General features: G+C 39.6%; 1 protein-coding gene across 1 annotated transcript in view; it reads right to left on the bottom strand.

Annotated features, from left to right (window-relative positions):
• ATP8B3 (ATPase phospholipid transporting 8B3) overlaps positions 1–19,660 on the bottom strand; it is a 507,825-nt gene that overhangs the window by 197,625 nt on the left and 290,540 nt on the right. Inside the window, 1 exon segment of the mRNA XM_053700104.1 lies at positions 91–279. Coding sequence (XP_053556079.1) covers positions 91–279 — 189 coding nt within the window.

Below are 19,660 nucleotides of genomic sequence, written 5' to 3'. Positions count from 1 at the left end.
TTATTTTATTTTTTACTAGACTTACAAATGACATGAGTTTGCATGTTGATTACTTATATGCACAACAGCTAATGGATATATAGAGCTCACCTAAGACAGACATCCTCTTGCGGACACTGTTGAAGTCGAGAATAGCCAGCACTTTATAGGTTCTCTCCACCCCAAGCTCATTTGTAGTAATGGAATCCTGTGAACGGGATATTAAAACATACCCGAAATTGCGAGCTGCTGCTACTAATGCTTCTTCGTCTGGACTTGCTGCTTGATAAATTAACTTTTCTGAAGGAATTAAAGAATAAGATAACATTAGTCACCGAAAAGTAAGTAAAAGTATGAAATATAGAGCAATATAAGCACACACACAAAGATACAGGAGAGAGACACAGGCAATGTAACCAGTCTCAATGTGTAGCGGTTATTGTTGGAAAATTACAATAGACATGAAAAAGTCAAATGCATTTTTAAAATGGTTATTTAAAAGAATACATTAAAAAACAAACATATACAAATTATACAATAGCCAGTACAATTTATTCAGCCCAACAAAGGTAGGAATGTTGTGTAGCTAAATATATTAAGCTAGTGTTGCCAACTCAGTATTCATTCTCCAGAAGAATGTATGTTTAAAACAGTAAGGGCCTGGATTACGAGTGTGGCGCAAAATTTAGCTTACGCAAGCGCAATATTTGAGCTTAACTCAGTAATATCAGCGATTGCAAAAGCGTGCTGGTATTACAAGTTGAGCACAATGTGACTGCAACCTCGCATTCACATTGCAGGGAAGCTTTGTGTTTATAAGAAAGTGCTTCCATAGGCTCCAATAGGAGCCTTATTCGTATGCTGTGAGACACGGCAAAGAACCTAGCACAACGAAGACGATAAGTAGTGCAGCGATAGTCAGCAAAGTGTAAATATATATGTATATGAATATATACATATATATTTATGTGTTAATATGTGTATACATATATATTTATGTGTTAATATGTGTATACATATATATTTATGTGTTACTATGTGTATACATATATATTTATGTGTTAATATGTGTATACATATATATTTATGTGTTACTATGTGTATACATATATATTTATGTGTTAATATGTGTATACATATATATTTATGTGTTAATATGTGTATACATATATATTTATGTGTTAATATGTGTAAACATATATTTATGTGTTACTATGTGTATACATATATATTTATGTGTTAATATGTGTATACATATATATTTATGTGTTAATATGTGTATACATATATATTTATGTGTTAATATGTGTATACATATATATTTATGTGTTACTATGTGTATACATATATATTTATGTGTTACTATGTGTATACATATATATTTATGTGTTACTATGTGTATACATATATATTTATGTGTTAATATGTGTATACATATATATTTATGTGTTACTATGTGTATACATATATATTTATGTGTTACTATGTGTATACATATATATTTATGTGTTACTATGTGTATACATATATATTTATGTGTTAATATGTGTATACATATATATTTATGTGTTACTATGTGTATACATATATATTTATGTGTTAATATGTGTATACATATATATTTATGTGTTAATATGTGTATACATATATATTTATGTGTTACTATGTGTATACATATATATTTATGTGTTACTATGTGTATACATATATATTTATGTGTTAATATGTGTATACATATATATTTATGTGTTACTATGTGTATACATATATATTTATGTGTTACTATGTGTATACATATATATTTATGTGTTACTATGTGTATACATATATATTTATGTGTTAATATGTGTATACATATATATTTATGTGTTACTATGTGTATACATATATATTTATGTGTTAATATGTGTATACATATATATTTATGTGTTAATATTTGTATACATATATATTTATGTGTTACTATGTGTATACATATATATTTATGTGTTACTATGTGTATACATATATATTTATGTGTTACTATGTGTATACATATATATTTATGTGTTAATATGTGTATACATATATATTTATGTGTTACTATGTGTATACATATATATTTATGTGTTACTATGTGTATACATATATATTTATGTGTTAATATTTGTATACATATATATTTATGTGTTACTATGTGTATACATATATAATTATGTGTTAATATGTGTATACATATATATTTATGTGTTACTATGTGTATACATATATATTTATGTGTTAATATGTGTATACATATATATTTACAGGAAACACACACGGCTAGATTTGGAGTTTTAGGGGTGCATAGGTAGTTTATGGGTGTTAGTGTACTTTAGAGCACAGTAGTTAAGAGCTTTATAAACCGGCGTTAGCCCAGAAAGCTCTTAACTACTGACTTTTTTCCTGCGGCTGGAGTTTTGTCGTTAGATGTCTAACGCTCACTTCAGAAACGACTCTAAATACCGGAGTTAGAAAGATCCCATTGAAAAGATAGGATACGCAATTTACGTAAGGGGATTTGCGGTATGGAAAAGTCACGGATGAAAAGTGAGCGTAGATAATTGTAGGTATTGTATTTAATTAATTTATTGATAGTGTAGTGTTAGGTTTAATTGTAACTTAGGTTAGGATTTATTTTACAGGTAAATTTGTAATTATTTTAACTATTTTAGCTATTAAATAGTTCTTAACTATTTCATAGCTATTGTACCTGGTTAAAATAAATACAAAGTTACCTGTAAAATAAATATAAATCCTAAAATAGCTATAATATAATTATAATTTATATTGTAGCTATATTAGGATTTATTTTACAGGTAAGTATTTATCTTTAAATAGGAATAATTTATTTAATAAGAGTTAATTAATTTCGTTAGATGTAAATTATATTTAAGTTAGGGGGGTGTTAGTGTTAGGGTTAGGATACGCAATTTACGTAAGGGGATCTGCGGTATGGAAAAGTCGCGGATGAAAAGTGAGCGTTAGACCCTATTTTGAGTGACTCCAAATACCGGCGGTAGCCTAAAACCAGCGTTAGGAGCCTCTAACGCTGGTTTTCACGGCTAACGCCAAACTCCAAATCTAGGTCACAGTCCCCATAGAATGCAATGTAAAGGCACTTTTGAGTGCCATTTTTTTTTTCTAACACCTCACATCCCTAACTTTAACCCCTAGAAACTGCTTTGTGCAGTCATTTAAAAAAAAATTAATAATGCTCTTTTTTATTATTATTATTATTATTATTATTATTATTACAACAGGAATCATACAGTTTATTTTAGGGGCAATTGGGGAACATTTTATAAAATTATCCAGAGATCTGATCTCTGGTTAATTTTCAGAGCTCTAATTGCTACCGCAAGCTCGCAGTAGCATTAACCAGCCACTTGTAATGGCTGGTTATTTATAGTGCTCCCGTAAACTGACGAATTTGCCCGTTTATGGGCGCACAATAAATTAGCGCTCCACTTGTAATCTAGCCCTAAATTTTTCTACATGCAACAAAGTTAGCCATTACCGGAACCACACAAATTCTTAGCGCTTCCATCTACAATCTGCAGTGTTAATCTGTATTACTTCTGCTGAAGCATGAGGTTTCCAAGACAAATTCTGTAAAGCCATATAGATGGCTGCAGCCTGTGCAACACAGATTAACAATATGTCACTGCCTTTCTGATGTTCTGGTAAGAGGCTAACTAATCTGAATAAAGAAATGGATAAATATTTCTCCATTTACCAAAACATTCTTCTTAACACTGCCAACATGCTGAACTTAAATACAGAACTTCTTGGCAACCCTATCTTAAGAATTCTGTCTCCACAGCAGTCTATGGGGTCTATTTATGAAGCGTTGCTCCTTAACTCGTTCACAACCTCTAAGGTGGGGGACACTAATCAGTCCAATCAAATATGATCGGGTCGATTGACACCCCCTGCTAATTGGCCGCAAATCTGCAGGGGGCGGTATTGCACCACCATTTCACCAGAACTGCTGGTGCAATGATAAATGCCGACAGCATATGTTGTTGGCATTTATCGATGTGCAGCGGACATAATTCGCTATCGCGGATCATGTCTGTCCGCACCTACATAAATAGACCCCTATAACTTGTCTGATGGTAATCTATCTTTATTGTACTGAATATTTCACATACTGTATGACTTTTATTAAAAACAAAAAAACATTATTCTTATCAATTATTTTTAACGTATGTGACTTCTTTAATGTATTTTTAAGGCTTGACAGTGATATTGTATGAAAGTGTAAATAAAAATAAGGCATGTGCATTCAGAGGTTTCGGGTGCCTCTGAATGCAGAAGGCAGCTGCTCGCTCTTGTGAAAGTGTAAATCCAGATCTTAGTGTGTTGAACTTTCAGAAGAAGAAATCCGGCTCTGAAAATAACCGAATTCCGCAAGCGGCCAACTTCTTCTGCATTCAGTAGTGAACAAAACTGTACATGTGTAGTACAGACATAGGGGTAGATTTACTAAGAGTCGAGGGGACATGATTCGCTGTAGAAAATTATGTCTGCTCAACGTCGCATATGCTGTCGGCATTTATCACTGCACAAGCATTTTTAGTGAAATGCTTGTGCAATGCCAGTGGCCGGTGCAATGCCGGTGGCCAATCGGACGCTAGCAGAGGCTGTCAATCTTCTCGATCTTATCGTATTGGGATAATTTCAGTCCGCCATGTTACGACCGCTACTTCTTAGACTTGCGAGCCTGAAACGATGGTGGTAGGAAGCAATGCTGCATAGGGTTTGATGCAGATAAGAACCAAAGGCTCAACAATATCATTCTGTCAAGCTGTGAATAATGGATTCTCTGGTAATAGATCTACTTGGATCAATCCTGTAAGGGCTCTTTAACTTGGACTGTGATGTTATGATAATATAATTTCTATTTAAAATGCGTTAAGTAAAAATATTAATCTGAAGCTGTTCCAACTTGTCAGGGTGCCAGGAATCAGACTGAGACGAGAAGTGCAAAAATAATCACACCTTTATTAATAGCAAAAAATTATAAAATGTCCACAAGTCAAATAACAAGCCAGGAGTCAAAACCAGAGCTGGTAGTCAGACGAGCCGAGTCAGGAGCCAAAGCGAATAGTCAGACGAGCCGGGAATCAGGAACAAGGAGAACAGCAGAGTCAGGAACAAGCCAGGGATCAGGAACCAGGAAGGACGTCAGGCAGCCAGGTAATACACAGGAACTCTCACAAACAGGTCTCAGACAATGCAAAGGCAAAGCATACTGAACAGAGGCCCTTTAAATAATAAATGATGACATCACAATTCTGAGACTGCATCCTGTCTCACATGGATGATGCACAACAGTCTGGCCATAAAAGGAAGTGCAGGAAGTGAGCAGCATCCCCCACAATGCACCAAGTCAGGAAGAGAGGTGAGTAAAATGGCTGCCAGCAGCACATGGCAAACATAACAGGGAAAAACCCTGACAGTACCCTCCCCTCAACGACCCCTCCCCCGCGGGAGAACAAAAGGCTTTTTGGGGAAATGGGCATGGAAGGCACGGAGGAGGGCGGGAGCATGAACATCAGAGAAGGGAACCCAAGAACGCTCCTCCGGACCGTAGCCTCTCCAGTGAACGAAATACTGTACACGGCCCCTGGACATACGAGAGTCAATAATGCTGCTGACCTCATACTCCTCATGGTTGTCAACAAAGATAGGACGGGGACGAGGCAACACAGTGGTAAACCGATTACAAACCAATGGTTTCAAGAGAGAGACATGAAAAACATTGGAGATGCGCATAGCAGGAGGAAGCTCAAGAGCGTAGGCCACAGGATTAACCCTTCGGAGTATTCAAAAAGGACCAACATAACGGGGAGCCAATTTATTGGAAGGCACATGAAGGTTCAAGTTGCGGAGGGACAGCCAAAGTCTCTCACCAATTATATACACAAAGAAAGTCCCAGCACCAAACGAACCAGCTTTGCACTCAAATGTTCATATAACTTCTTAACTTGAAAAACAATAATGAACCTTCGTTTCAAAAGAGTTGCAAATTTTCGGATTGTTGGTTATACAAACCGTTAGTTCTTGTTTAATTAGTAATTAATAAGCACTTTTACCTTCACCTTTATACCTTTTAGACAGTAAGTAAAGTCATTATATGGAGACCCAGTCCTTTGTAAGAACTGTAGGACAAAATATCCGGTCTTACCATTCAGCTGACTGTAAATATGGTACGATACCTCTACCCCTCTTGGTCGGTCCTCAGGAGCCGTCTGGAAGGCGATCCACTTACTGACACTTCTGTGTTTACCAGATACCAGCCTCTTCCGACCTCTATCTGCTCCCTCACTTCGACCACGGGCTGCAGCTGATGACGTCACAATCGATTCGTGCGTTCAGTCTCCCTCTTTCTCTCGTAATGCTCTTGTCTGTCACTTAGGTAAAGGCAATAACAAAGTTGTTTTTCTTTTAGTCTGGCTCCACTTACAAAGTCTGTGCTCACTGTCCCCAATCAATGCACATCAGAAAAACAAATGAAGGAGCACCAGACGGTTGTAGTGAAAAATAAAACAACTTTTATTCCAGTTTGCAACAAATTTGCAATAGAACATGTAGATCCGAAGTTAGCACAGCATAGTGTATCAAAGGTAGCGTCCCAGCTTACGTGTTTCGGCAATAGCCGTAATCATAGCTTGTAGGAACTCTACCTGTGATCAATATTTAAAATGTGTACACATTTCCAATTGGTTAATTACAATATCACACACCTCTTAGACTACCCTATCAATACCTTGCTAGATGCTTGTTTTGCTCACACCCCTTTACAACCTACTCTAAGTAATGTGTGTTTTCACTCATACTGAAATAAATTTGGATATTTAATTCTGATCATTTAGTAGCGATTGTGTCCTTTATTCTAAAATAAATTATAAAACTTTTGATTTCTCCTATTGATGAATTTCTTACCTCTTATTTTATCATATTAACATAATACTTATAGTTAGAATTCAATGCTATGTTATTCTGTTCATTTTGCATAATTCTATTATTCCTATGGTTTAGAATATTCTTGAGCATTTAATTTTTTCTCTTTTTCCTTTTCTTAGAATATGAGTTAGCTTAGATATTGTGATCTTGCTACTTTAAGTATTATTTCACTCCACAATTTATTTGAAAATTCCTAATTTTATTATTAGAGTTTATAATCGCTATGTCAATTATTTTTACTTGAAATATCCTGTCAATTGTTTATTCACCTTCGTGGGTATAAGATATTAAAACACTTTTGTATTTCTTTCCTTAAGTGATTACTGTCAAGACTATATATATATATTTGTTTCTCTGAATATATTCTTTTTTGTTTCAGTTAATTCTATTTAATAGAATTGCTAGAATTGACCTTTTTTTTTTTTTTTAAACTTTATTTATAATCCAGATCCATCACAGTATGGAAATCACAGTATGTAATACATCAGAATTTACATTTTTAAGATACAGAGAGGGAATTCGACGACCCTCTTCCCCCACAATCTGGGGGAGAGAGCCTTCCCCAAGTAAGATACCTCCACACTGAGACGTTAATCTGGTTCTTTTACATTTTTTTTATAAAACATCAAATAACTAATACAAACCATAAAACAGTGAACAATCCTATCAAATCAAATCGAATCGGGTCCCTCCACTCCAGGGGGGGGGGGGGGATAGGGATAGGGTTTTAGGGAGGGGGGGGGGACTGAGCTCCCTGGCACTTTTATCAAAAGGGAATTTATAGGCTATTACGAAACTAGGCGTATGTGGTCAGGTTGGTGGAGGGGGGGGGGGGGCGACAGAGAAAGACACCATTTCCCTCTCAAATTTTCCTCCATGATAAACGTTGAATTGCGAAAGGGATAAAGTATTCTATGTCTTACTTGTGGAGAGATGTACAGTAAATATGGTTCCCATTTGTGAATATAAGATTTTATTCTTTTATCAAGATCTCCCTGTAAGTCCGCCTGTTCCACCAAAGCCTGAGTGTGTATCGCCCCCAACAGTTTCTTGAAGGGCGGGGCCCTATCCCTTACCCAATACTGCATGATTAATCGCCTAGAGAGCAGAATCACAGAGTTCAGAAATTTCTGATGTTGAGATGTAGTCCCCAGATCTGTCAGGAAAATAATGGTGGAGGGAGTTAAAGCTATCTCTTGCTGGAGTACCCTCTGGAGCCAAAACTTAATTTTGCCCCACAGTCTTTTTAGTTTGGGGCAGTCCCATATCAAGTGTATGAGATCAGGTGATGCAAGAGAGCACTTGTTACACTTGTCTACTGCCCGAGGGACCCACCTAAGTCTTAGTTTAGGGAGGATATATGCCTGATGTATTAGTTTAGTGTGTGCCTCTCTGGAATAAGCTGAAAGGGTAGCTGCCCTTACTCTCTGAAAGCTATCTTCGATCTCTTGTGCCGTAATCTGTATGTCCCTTGTCCCCTGCTATTTATTGTGTATTGTTTGAAGGACAGGCTGTTTTAAGTGACTTGTGATTTCGTTATATATGCGGGTTATGGAGTATGATCCCTGTTTCGTCATGCGGACTAGTCTGTCCACGCTAGAACTTACTTTAGTAAGCTGATTATCTGAGATGAGAGCCCTGACAAAGTGCCTACACTGAAAATATGCGAACATGGTATCAGCAGGGATAGCAAAGGTTTCTCTTAGCTCCTGGAAAGGGAGAACCTGAAGCGTGCTAGGATTGATGAATTGCGCAATAGAGGTCAGGCCAGAGGCCCTCCATCTCTGAAAGGCCCTGGTGGTGAAGCCAGGTATGAACGTAGGGTTTCCCTGTATGGGCAGGTATTTGGTCACTTTGTGGTCACTACCCCAGAATCGGCATAGCTTGTGCCATGCTCTCAACGGGTCTCTAAACAATATGTTCTGAGAAATGTGATGGGGTAAGGCAGGCAAGGTAGAGTGTGGGAGGTAGGCCAAGTTCAGCGGTGACGCACAGTCCGCTTCTACAGCATGGCTGAAGTATTCAGATCCGGCCAACCAGCCAAGAACCAGCTTAGTTAATGTTGCCCAATTGTACCACTGTATGTTCGGGAACCGAAGTCCCCCCGCCTCTAGTGGCATAGATAGTCTGGTTGTGTTGATCCTGTGCTTTTTTTGGTTCCACACAAAGGAGGTAAAAGTAGAAGAGATAACCTGTATGTCCTTGCTGTGGAGCAGAAGAGGAAGCATTTGCAAGGGGTATAAGATTTTGGGTAGTATTACCATTTTCAATAGATGGATTCTACCATGAAGGGAGAGGGGGAGACCCCTCCAACCCCGGATGGTGTCCTGTGAACTAAGTATGACTTTTGGGATATTAAGGTGATCAATCTTTGTGGGGTCCACGTGCAAGTGAATCCCGAGGTACTTAAAGGACCCATCCGTGACCTTGAGACTCGTGTTCTGTAGGGAGTTGCCTCCCTGATTTTGAAGCCAAGTGACTTCAGATTTGTCTTCATTTATTTTGTATCCAGTAAAGGTACCAAATTTTGTCATTATTTGTAGTATTTGAGGAACATTAAGATCAGGGTTACTAATATATAGCAAGAGGTCGTCAGCGAACAGTGAGATATGTAAACACTGTGCGTGGAGTCTAAGGCCAGCGCAATGTTGCCGGATATAGCAAGCCAGCGGCTCAATGGCAAGATCGAATAGGAGTGGGGACAGCGGGCAACCTTGCCTTGTGCCCCTTTCTAGCTTAAAGGAGGGGGAGAGACCACCATTGACAATGATGGATGCCGAGGGTGAATCATATAGTCTACGTACAGCATCCAAGAAGTGGCCTGTGATACCAAAGTTTATAAGCGTAGTGTATAGATGATCCCACTCCACCCTATCGAACGCCTTCTCGGCGTCGACAGAGAGGAAACAGGCATCCTGTAGTGAGGCGTCTGACCGGTTATTTCGGGCTTGATGGTAGTGTGCAATGACTGCCAGTGCTTTGCGTAAATTGATAACTGATGATCGGTGTTTAACAAAACCCGTCTGGTCTGGGTGAACCAGCAGTGGCAGAACATCTGCCAGCCGATTAGCGAGAATTTTGGTCATCAACTTATAGTCCCCATTTAATAGAGAAATCGGCCTATAAGAGGACGGCAGAGTCGGATCTCTATCCGGTTTGGGAATGACGCATATGTTAGCATCGGTAAATCTAGAGTCCGGTACAGACTTCCCTGCTAAATAATCTGAAAAAAGCCTTGCCAAAGTGGGCGCTATAGCAGGGCATAAGATTTTATAATATTCTGCGGGGAGACCGTCAGGTCCCGCCGCCTTCCCTAGTTTGATGCTTCGTATGGTGTTCACGATTTCTTGTATTTGGATAGGGGCATTAAGCATAGCCAATTGTTCCTGGGTCATGGTGGGGATAGTAACATTGCGCCAGAATGATTGTTTATTATGTTCTGATATATCCTGCTTAGTGTATAATTTAGTGTAGTATGACACAAACTCTTTCATAATCGTAGGGGTGTCATTGCAAAGGCCCTTATCTGTAATGATTGCTGGAATGTTAGATCTAGGGGTGACTACTTTGACCATGTTTGCCATTATTTTCCCCGCCTTATTCCCGTACCTGTAGAATCTCCCCTGCCTATGCAGTGTGTGTATATTATCCACCATTTGGATATGGGTGTCTCTTTCTTGCTTTAAGTTATAATAGTGTTGCCTCGATTGATTGGTCGGATGTTGCAGATATGTATTATATGCATCTGTGAGATTCCTTAGCATTTGATCAGTGAGCCTCTTAGCTTGTTTCTTATGGTGTGAAGTGTATGCTGTAATTCTCCCCCTTAGCACAGCCTTTGAGGCGTGCCAAAAGAGATCTGGGTTGTCGTGGTGTTGGGCGTTATCTGCGTCGTAGTCTATCCAGTATGCGAGTAAGTTTTGGCGGAAATCTATATTGTTGTAAAGATGGGTAGGAAACCTCCATGTTTTGTGTAGATTGTCAGAGGGGGTAAAGTCTAGCACCAATGTGATAGGGGCGTGGTCTGATATGGTGATGGGTTGTATTCTAGTTGAGGTGATAAAAGGGGTGAGGCCAGGAGACGTGAGGAAGTAGTCAATCCTGGACAGTGTGTGGTGTGATTTAGACATGCAGGTGTAGTCTCTAACCTCCGGATTACGCAATCTCCATAAATCAACCAATCCCAAGCCCTCCTTAAGTCTTAAAGTAATTTTAGATTCATTTTTCTGTCTCTGAGAGCCCTGTTTTATGTTGGAGGATTGTGAGGGATTTAAAAATCTATCAAGTGGGGATAGTTGGGCCATGTTAAAGTCCCCTCCCATGAGGATTTGAGAGCTATCACGTTTAGTTAGGAGTGTTTGAATCTGGGACCAGAAGTGGGGAGAGAGATTATTCGGCCCATAGACACTACAAAGTATATAGGTTTTGGAAGACATATGCAAGTTAGTGATGATATACCTTCCCTGCACATCAATATGTGTATCTGTAAACGTTATTGGTAACCCTTTCCTGACCAGGATCGCCACCCCCCTTTTTCTGCCTGTCATTGGCGTATTTATAACTTGGCCCACCCATCTAACCCTCAGCTTAGCGTGCTCTTCCTGTGTCAAGTGGGTTTCCTGCAACAGTGCAATGTCTGCATGGATTGAATTGAGGTAGTGGAGTATTTTGCTTCTTTTAGCTGGAGAGGTGATACCTCCAACATTCCAAGATACTACATTATAACGCTGCGCCATTATCTAATGAAAGTCTGGAATGTTCCCCCCAGCTTTGCTATTCTAAGGTGCGGTCTGTGGAGCAGGCGGATCAGTAGGATAAAATATGGGTACCTTGAGGTATAGGGAAAAGTGTGGTATTGGGAGGGCGTGTTTTCAATTTGTGCCAGGGAGTTGTACTCACAAATCGGCCAGATGGAAGAGAATCGGGAAGCCAAGCCAGAAGGTTTCCACATGTCAAGGATTGCATGGTGTGGGGACCCCCCAGAGTGGAGGAACATCTGTTGCTGAAGGCAGAGACACAAAAGCATTAATGCATCACACAATATAGACACTGCAGGCAAATCACATAAACATAACAGACAAGTTCCAACCAGAAACCAGTAGACTTCACCAGCCTGAGAAAAAGGATGGAGACCCTGCTTTATCATAAGAATATCCTGGTAGCAGACTTGGTACCTAACAAAGACTATGTCGGTCTCAGCATAAACATCCCTAAGGACAAACAAAATAGTAACAAATAGGGAGAAAGAAATGGTTAGGCAAACATAGTCTAGGAACATGAAATATCTCTCCATAACGGCTAAGGGGGAGTGGGGTTTTACTTGGCTAGAGGTACTGTAATTGGGATTAAAGCCATTTTGATCCATTTCCCAGGCTGTATGAATAACGGTTATAGAAGGTTTTAAGCAAGGGAAGGGGAGCCTGCCAGCCTTGTTAGAGGACAGGGACCCCAAGTATGGCTTAGTTGTTAAACCTGGGAGGAGAAAAAGTGCCACCCCTCTACCATTATGCGGGGAGGGGGCTAGTGTTAAACCTGGGAGACGAAAAGCATAAATTTCTTTCTTAGAAAATGCATGTAAAACATAGCTTTTAACACAAAACAAGATAACATTGAGGAACCAAACCAATAATTCCCCAAAATATATAATTTTGGTCTTCATGAACCAAGAAGTGGGAGAGTGTATATGCCCCCATAGCATAGTTCCTGGGAGTATCGGCAGATCACATATGAGCTGTTCAGGCAGTTCAGTATTCCTGAGTTCAGTCCCAGTCACTCTCCCTGCCATGGGGCATGTTGCAACACTCCATCTCTCCATTATGTAACGGAGAGCTTGGAGAAAATTGTGGCTGGAATAGAATTCTTCTATATTCAGTGTACATCTTGTTGGTCATCTTTATCAAGGTATACTTGCAGATCTTTGGGGGAACTGAAAAACTTGGGACCAGCCGGTGTTTGCAGTCTTAATTTAGCAGGGTATAGCAGGGAAGCCTGTCTCCCCTCCGTATGAAGGCGAGAGCACAGTGGAGCAAATTCTTTCCGGAGTTTGGTGACCTCTGCAAAAAAGTCCTGAAAAATCAATATTTTCTTTCCTTCAAAGATCAAATCTCCTGCATGGGCCCTATAAGCTTGCAATAGTGCGAGTTTCTCCTGGTAGTTGAGGCACTTATAAATCACTTGGCGCGGGTGAGAATTTAAAGTCTCAAGGCCTCTGTCCGGGCCTATGCGATGGGCTCGCTCTATGTCTAGGGGCAAGTGATCTGGGTTCATTTTCAGCAGTTTAGGGATGGTTAAAGCGGTAAACTCAAGCAGATCTTTTCACTGTTTCAGGTACACCCACCATTCGGAGATTATTCTTCCGACTCCGATTTTCAAGATCATCCACCTTGTCTTGCAATATTTGGTTTTGGCGCTGTAGTTGCCTTACTGTGGTAGTGGTTGAATCTTGTCTGTCCTCTACATCTGATACACGCTGATCCACGTGGGACATTCTAGTAGAGAATTGGCGTATTTCGCTGGTTAATGTATCCACCCCAGCCTGAAGGGACTCCATCTTCGGTAGAAAGAAAGACTTGAGTTCCTGGAGGAGAGCAGAGGAGTCAGTTGTGATTACATGTGAAGATTTGGGAGAGGGTGGAGATTCAGTATGTGACTCTGGTGCAGGCCTCTTCTTATCTGATTGCTTATGCCTGGATGTCATTTTGTCAGCTAGTGTGCTTGATACAGGCTTGAAGTATTGATCTAGCTTCATGCAAACCTTGCACTAATTTGCTTACAGTATAAACAAAGTTCTCTTGTTATGAGTGTGAGAGTCCTCTAGGTGGCAGCATCAGCCCCTGTATCAGCAAACCAAAAGGAATAAACTCCCCTCCAGTGATCTTAATACAAATGCTTCATGAGACAACCGTTTTTTTTTTTTATTCTGTTGTTAGTGAACGTTCAGCATAATATGTGCAAATAAAGGTTGAAGTTTTACTGTGAACAGGTCATATGTTTCACAATAGATGCTTTGAAATTATGCCCCGTTAATTGTGTGATACTTCTTTTATTGTGAACTGTACAGTCCAGATAGAATAAGTGTTCCCAACCTCCCACAACAATTGTGAATCTTTAGGGGTGTACCTCTGATAAGATCTTCTGAGTGTGCGTGTATCAGGTTTTACACGGTCTCCTGCATGTATCAATACCTCCGGTCCTGCACCTGTTATTTCCATACACTGCTTGTGGGGGCTAAAATACATTCAGTAGGGCAGCCAGGCGGCTTGTACTCACTCCCTCCTGTAATATGCAGCGGCAGAGAATGCCCTCTGGTAGCCGGGTAACAGCCGGTTCCAATGCGGTGGTAGCGTGGGCCGCACTCCAAGATGGCGCCCGCGGTTTGCGCTTCTTTGCGCACTTTTGTTCCTTCCAGGGACTAGGGCGATATTCGGCCCTTCACACTTTCTGGTCCGTTGGGGCTAGGGTCCAGGTGATACCCCAACAAGGATGGCGTGTGTGGGTAGCAGGGACCGGCAGCTTTTTGGCTTAAACGAAGCACAATCTGAGGAGCTCTTTCACTATGCTGCCGGTCTGTAGCTCCGCCCACCGGAAGTCTAGAATTGACCTTTTATTGCCAGAAATGTATTATGTCATATTCTGAGTTCATGCCCAGAGGCCACCTTGTTTCCATTTTATGAATCCAAAAGGCTTCTCTTTGGGCGAGTTTTTCGTCCCTACTCTGTCCTCTGTTGTCCTTAAACACTTTCTCAATTATAGTCTATTTTAAGGAACCTGTTTTACTATCATGATGAAGTTTAAAGTGTTGCACTAAGGGAGTGGACAGGGATCCTTGTTTTATGTTATCGATATGTTCCCTGATCCTTTCTCGTACTTCCCTTGTCGTGAGCCCTACGTATTGTAGGTCACACAAGGTACATGTTAATACATAAACAAAATAGGTCTCCCTGCAATTCAAACATGTTTTGTGAGAAAAGCTTTCTCCTGTTACTGAGCTTCTGAAAGAATTTCCTTCTTGAAGAAATTCACATGCTTTACATGTAAAATTACTGCAATGATTCCCTTGAATGTTAACCATGAACTCTGTAAGGTATTGCTTTTTCTTAGTTTTGTAGGTGCTATTTGGTTTCCTATAGATAATCCCTTTTTAAAGGAAAATCTACAACCTTTCTTTGAGATTTTTACAAGTTTCTCATCAGCCTGTAGCAATTGTAGGTGTTTTCGTATGATGGAACAAATTTGATGATATTGGTTACTAAATTTGGTGACAAAAGTTACTCTGTCATCATTTCTCTTTTTATATGGCTTGTCTTTTAACAAGTCTTCTCTATTCACATGAGCCACTGAGTTCTTAGCTTTTTCAATCGTTTTTAAAGTATATCCTCTGTCTTTTAATTTGTTAGATAATATTTCTGTGTGCTTTTTGTAAGTTTCTTCCGTATTACAATTTCTTTTTAATCTTATATACTGTCCTTTTGCTACAGAGCTGAATACACGTTTGGGGTGATTACTGTGGGCATGCAGAAGTGTATTACCTGAAATAGGTTTAATATAGACTTCTGTCGATATATGTCCCTTTCTATTTCCAATCAGTTCAACATCAAGATAATGTATTTTCTCCTGTTCAAATTCACTAGTGAGTTTTATGCCCGTTTTGTTCGTATTTAAAAGTGCAACAAAATCCATTGCACTATTTCTATCTCCCTTCCAAATACATATCAGGTCATCTATAAACCTTCTGTAATAAATGATGTTCTCTTTGAGGGGGCTTTCACATCCATAGATGTGGGACAGCTCCCACCACCCCATAAAGAGGTTGGCATAGGAGGGGGCAAATTTTGCCCCCATAGCTGTCCCACATCTCTGGAGGTAGTAAGCCCCCTCAAAGGAAAATAAATTATGTGTCAATAGGTATTTAGTCACACGGACAATAAATTTGCAAAAATCCTCACTGTATCCATCAATCTTAGTTATGAAAAATTCAATTGCTTTTAACCCCATATCATGAGGAATGGACAAATACAATGACTGTACGTCTATAGTTAACCACCCAAAGTTGTGTTCCCATTTCACTTTTTCAATTTCTTTGAGTAACTGTTTCGTGTCATGTAGGTAACTGTTCAATTCGTTCACAATTGGTTGCAAAACTTCATCTAACCACTGTGAAAGATGTTCATTCAGTGATCCGATTCCACTTATTATTGGTCTTCCCGTCATGTTTTCAATACCTTTGTGAATCTTGGGTAATATATTAAATACAGGCATGACAGGATGTCTAACAATAAGATATTCTTTAGTATTTAGATCAAAAAATCCTTCATCAAAACCCTCATCATAAATATATAGTTCTCTCTTAAATTTAAGGGTAGGGTCAGCTTCTAATTTGGTATATTGTTTGTCATCTGTTAGTTGTCTGTTAGCCTTTTGAATAAATTGTAATTTATCGATAACTACAATTGATCCCCCCTTGTCAGCGTTTCTTATCACTATCTGGGTGTTCTCATCTAGTTTTTTTATTGCTGCTTTTGAGTTCTTACTCAGATTCATGTTTTTTTGGTCATAAAATTAAAACAAGGTGGCCTCTGGGCATGAACTCAGAATATGACATAATACATTTCTGGCAATAAAAGGTCAATTCTAGCAATTCTATTAAATAGAATTAACTGAAACAAAAAAGAATATATTCAGAGAAACAAATATATATATATATATAGTCTTGACAGTAATCACTTAAGGAAAGAAATACAAAAGTGTTTTAATATCTTATACCCACGAAGGTGAATAAATAATTGACAGGATGTTTAAAGTAAAAATAATTGACATAGCGATTATAAACTCAAATAATAAAATTAGGAATTTTCAAATAAATTGTGGAGTGAAATAATACTTAAAGTAGCAAGATCACAATATCTAAGCTAACTCATATTCTAAGAAAAGGAAAAAGAGAAAAAATTAAATGCTCAAGAATATTCTAAACTATAGGAATAATAGAATTATGCAAAATGAACAGAATAACATAGCATTGAATTCTAACTATAAGTATTATGTTAATATGATAAAATAAGAGGTAAGAAATTCATCAATAGGAGAAATCAAAAGTTTTATCATTTATTTTAGAATAAAGGACACAATCGCTACTAAATGATCAGAATTAAATATCCAAATTTATTTCAGTATGAGTGAAAACACACATTACTTAGAGTAGGTTGTAAAGGGGTGTGAGCAAAACAAGCATCTAGCAAGGTATTGATAGGGTAGTCTAAGAGGTGTGTGATATTGTAATTAACCAATTGGAAATGTGTACACATTTTAAATATTGTTCCTACAAGCTATGATTACGGCTATTGCCGAAAAGCGTAAGCTGGGACACTACCTTTGATACACTATGCTTCGGATCTACATGTTCTATTGCAAATTTGTTGCAAACTGCTTGAAGCGGAATAAAAGTTAAGTTTTATTTTTCACTACAACTGTCTGGTGCTCCTTCATTTGTTTTTCAAACTCTCTCACCAACCTGGTAGGAAGGTGCGGGCAGACGCCTACGATCAGCCTGGAACTTTTGGCGCTGCATAGAACGATGAAGGCAATCCTGAATCTGCACCCACGTGGAACGGAGTTGCCGGAGATGTTCCTCCAAAGCCGGAATACCCTGAGACATGAATGAATCGGGCAACAAGGATGGTTGAAACCCATAATTCGCTATGAACGGGGATAACTTGGAGGAAGCATTAATAGCACTATTACGAGCAAACTCTGCCTAAGGTAACAGTTGAGACCAATTATTGTGGTGATCTGAGACATAGCAATGGAGGAACTGTTCCAGAGCTTGATTAGACCGTTCCGCAGCCCCATTGGATTGAGGGTGATATGCTGAGGAGAAGGAAAGCTGGATCCCTATTTGAGCACAAAAGGGACGCCAAAATCTGGAGACAAACTGGCTACCCCGGTCCGACACTATCTCCTTGGGTAACCCATGTAAACGGAAGACCTCCCGGGCAAAAATTGAAGCAAGCTCCTGAGCGGTTGGCAGCTTCATCAAGGGAATGCAATGTGACATTTTATAAAAACGGTCAACCACCATAAGGATAACAGTATTGCCATTGGAAACAGGGAGCTTGACAATGAAGTCCATGGAAAGATGTGTCCAAGGATGCTCACCATTAGCAATAGGTTGAAGAAGACCCACAGGAAGACGTCGAGGAGTCTTATTCTGTGCACAAACTGAGCAGGAGGCAACATACGCAGCAACATCAGAACGAAGACCTGGCCACCAGAATTGTCGAGTGACAGACCAAATCATTTGGTTCTTGCCTGGGTGACCTGCGGCTTTAGGATAGTGGTAAGTGTGCAAAAGTTTAGTTCAAAGATTCTCAGGAACAAAACACTTACCTCTAGGTTTCTCAGCGGGGCATTGGTTTGTGCAGCCAGGATCTCCTCCCCTAAGGGAGAAGTCAAATTAGTATGTATGGTAGCCAAAATATGGTCAGGAGGTATAACAGGAGTAGGTACAGACTCCTCCTTGGACAGAGGCGAAAATTGTCGAGAGAGGGCATCAGCCCTAACATTCTTACTACCAGGCAGGTAGGAGACCACATAATTAAATCAAGACAAAAATAGCGCTAATCTGGCCTGTGGGGGCGACAAACGTTTTGCTTCAGATAGATACGTTAAATTCTTGTGGTCAGTAAGAATGAGCACTGGCACGCTAGTACCCTCGAGAAGATGCCTCCATTCCTTGAGTGACAAAATTATGGCCAGTAATTCCCTGTCGCCAATTTCATAATTGCACTCCGCTGAAGACAATTTCTTAGAGAAGAAACCACACGGATGCAAGGAACCGTCAGGCGTAGGACGTTGAGACAAGAGGACACCTACTCCAGTCTCAGACGCATCGACCTCAAGAACGAAAGGCAGGACAGGGTTAGGATGAGCCAGAACTGGAGTGGCAGCAAAGGCAGTCTTAAGACTATCAAAGGCCTCAATGGCAGTAGGTGACCAATGGAGTGGATCATTCTCTTTACAGGTCATGTCTGTGATAGGTTTGACCAAGGAAGAAAAGTTTTTAATAAACTTTCTATAGTAATTGGCGAACCCCAAAAAACGTTGAATAGACCGAAGACCAACAGGGCGAGGCCACTGCAGAACTGCAGATAACTTGTCAGGATCCATGGAGAACCCTGCAACGGAGATAACATAACCTAGGAAGGTTACTTGAGTCTGATGGAACTCACATTTCTCAAGTTTATGTGTAACATCAGAACGATGAGCCTCAAGTGTGGGTGAGTGTATGAGGATGTCGTCTAAGTACACCACAACACACTGTTGCAACATATCTCGTAGGACATCATTAATAAATTCCTGAAAAACAGCAGGAGCATTACATAGGCCAAAGGGCATTAAAAGATACTTATAATGCCCGCTCCTGGTGTTAAATACTGTTTTCCATTCGTGACCCTCCTTAATCCTAATGAAATTGTACGCTCCTCTCAAATCCAGTTTAGAAAAGACCGTAGCTCCCTTGAGGCGGTCAAAGAGTTCCGTAATGAGCGGAAAAGGGTAAGCATTCTTAATGGTAAGACGATTAAGACCCCTATAATCGATACATGGTCTTAACTCGCCACCCTTTTTCTTCACAAAGAAGAAGCCAGCCCCTGCAGGAGAGCAGGATTTGCGGATGATCCCCACGACAGAGCAT

This window comes from Bombina bombina, chromosome 2 (assembly GCF_027579735.1).
Source record: "Bombina bombina isolate aBomBom1 chromosome 2, aBomBom1.pri, whole genome shotgun sequence".
Lineage (NCBI taxonomy): Eukaryota > Metazoa > Chordata > Amphibia > Anura > Bombinatoridae > Bombina > Bombina bombina.
Note: the sequence above shows the minus strand (reverse complement) of the source record. Positions and strands in the feature narration are given on the sequence as shown.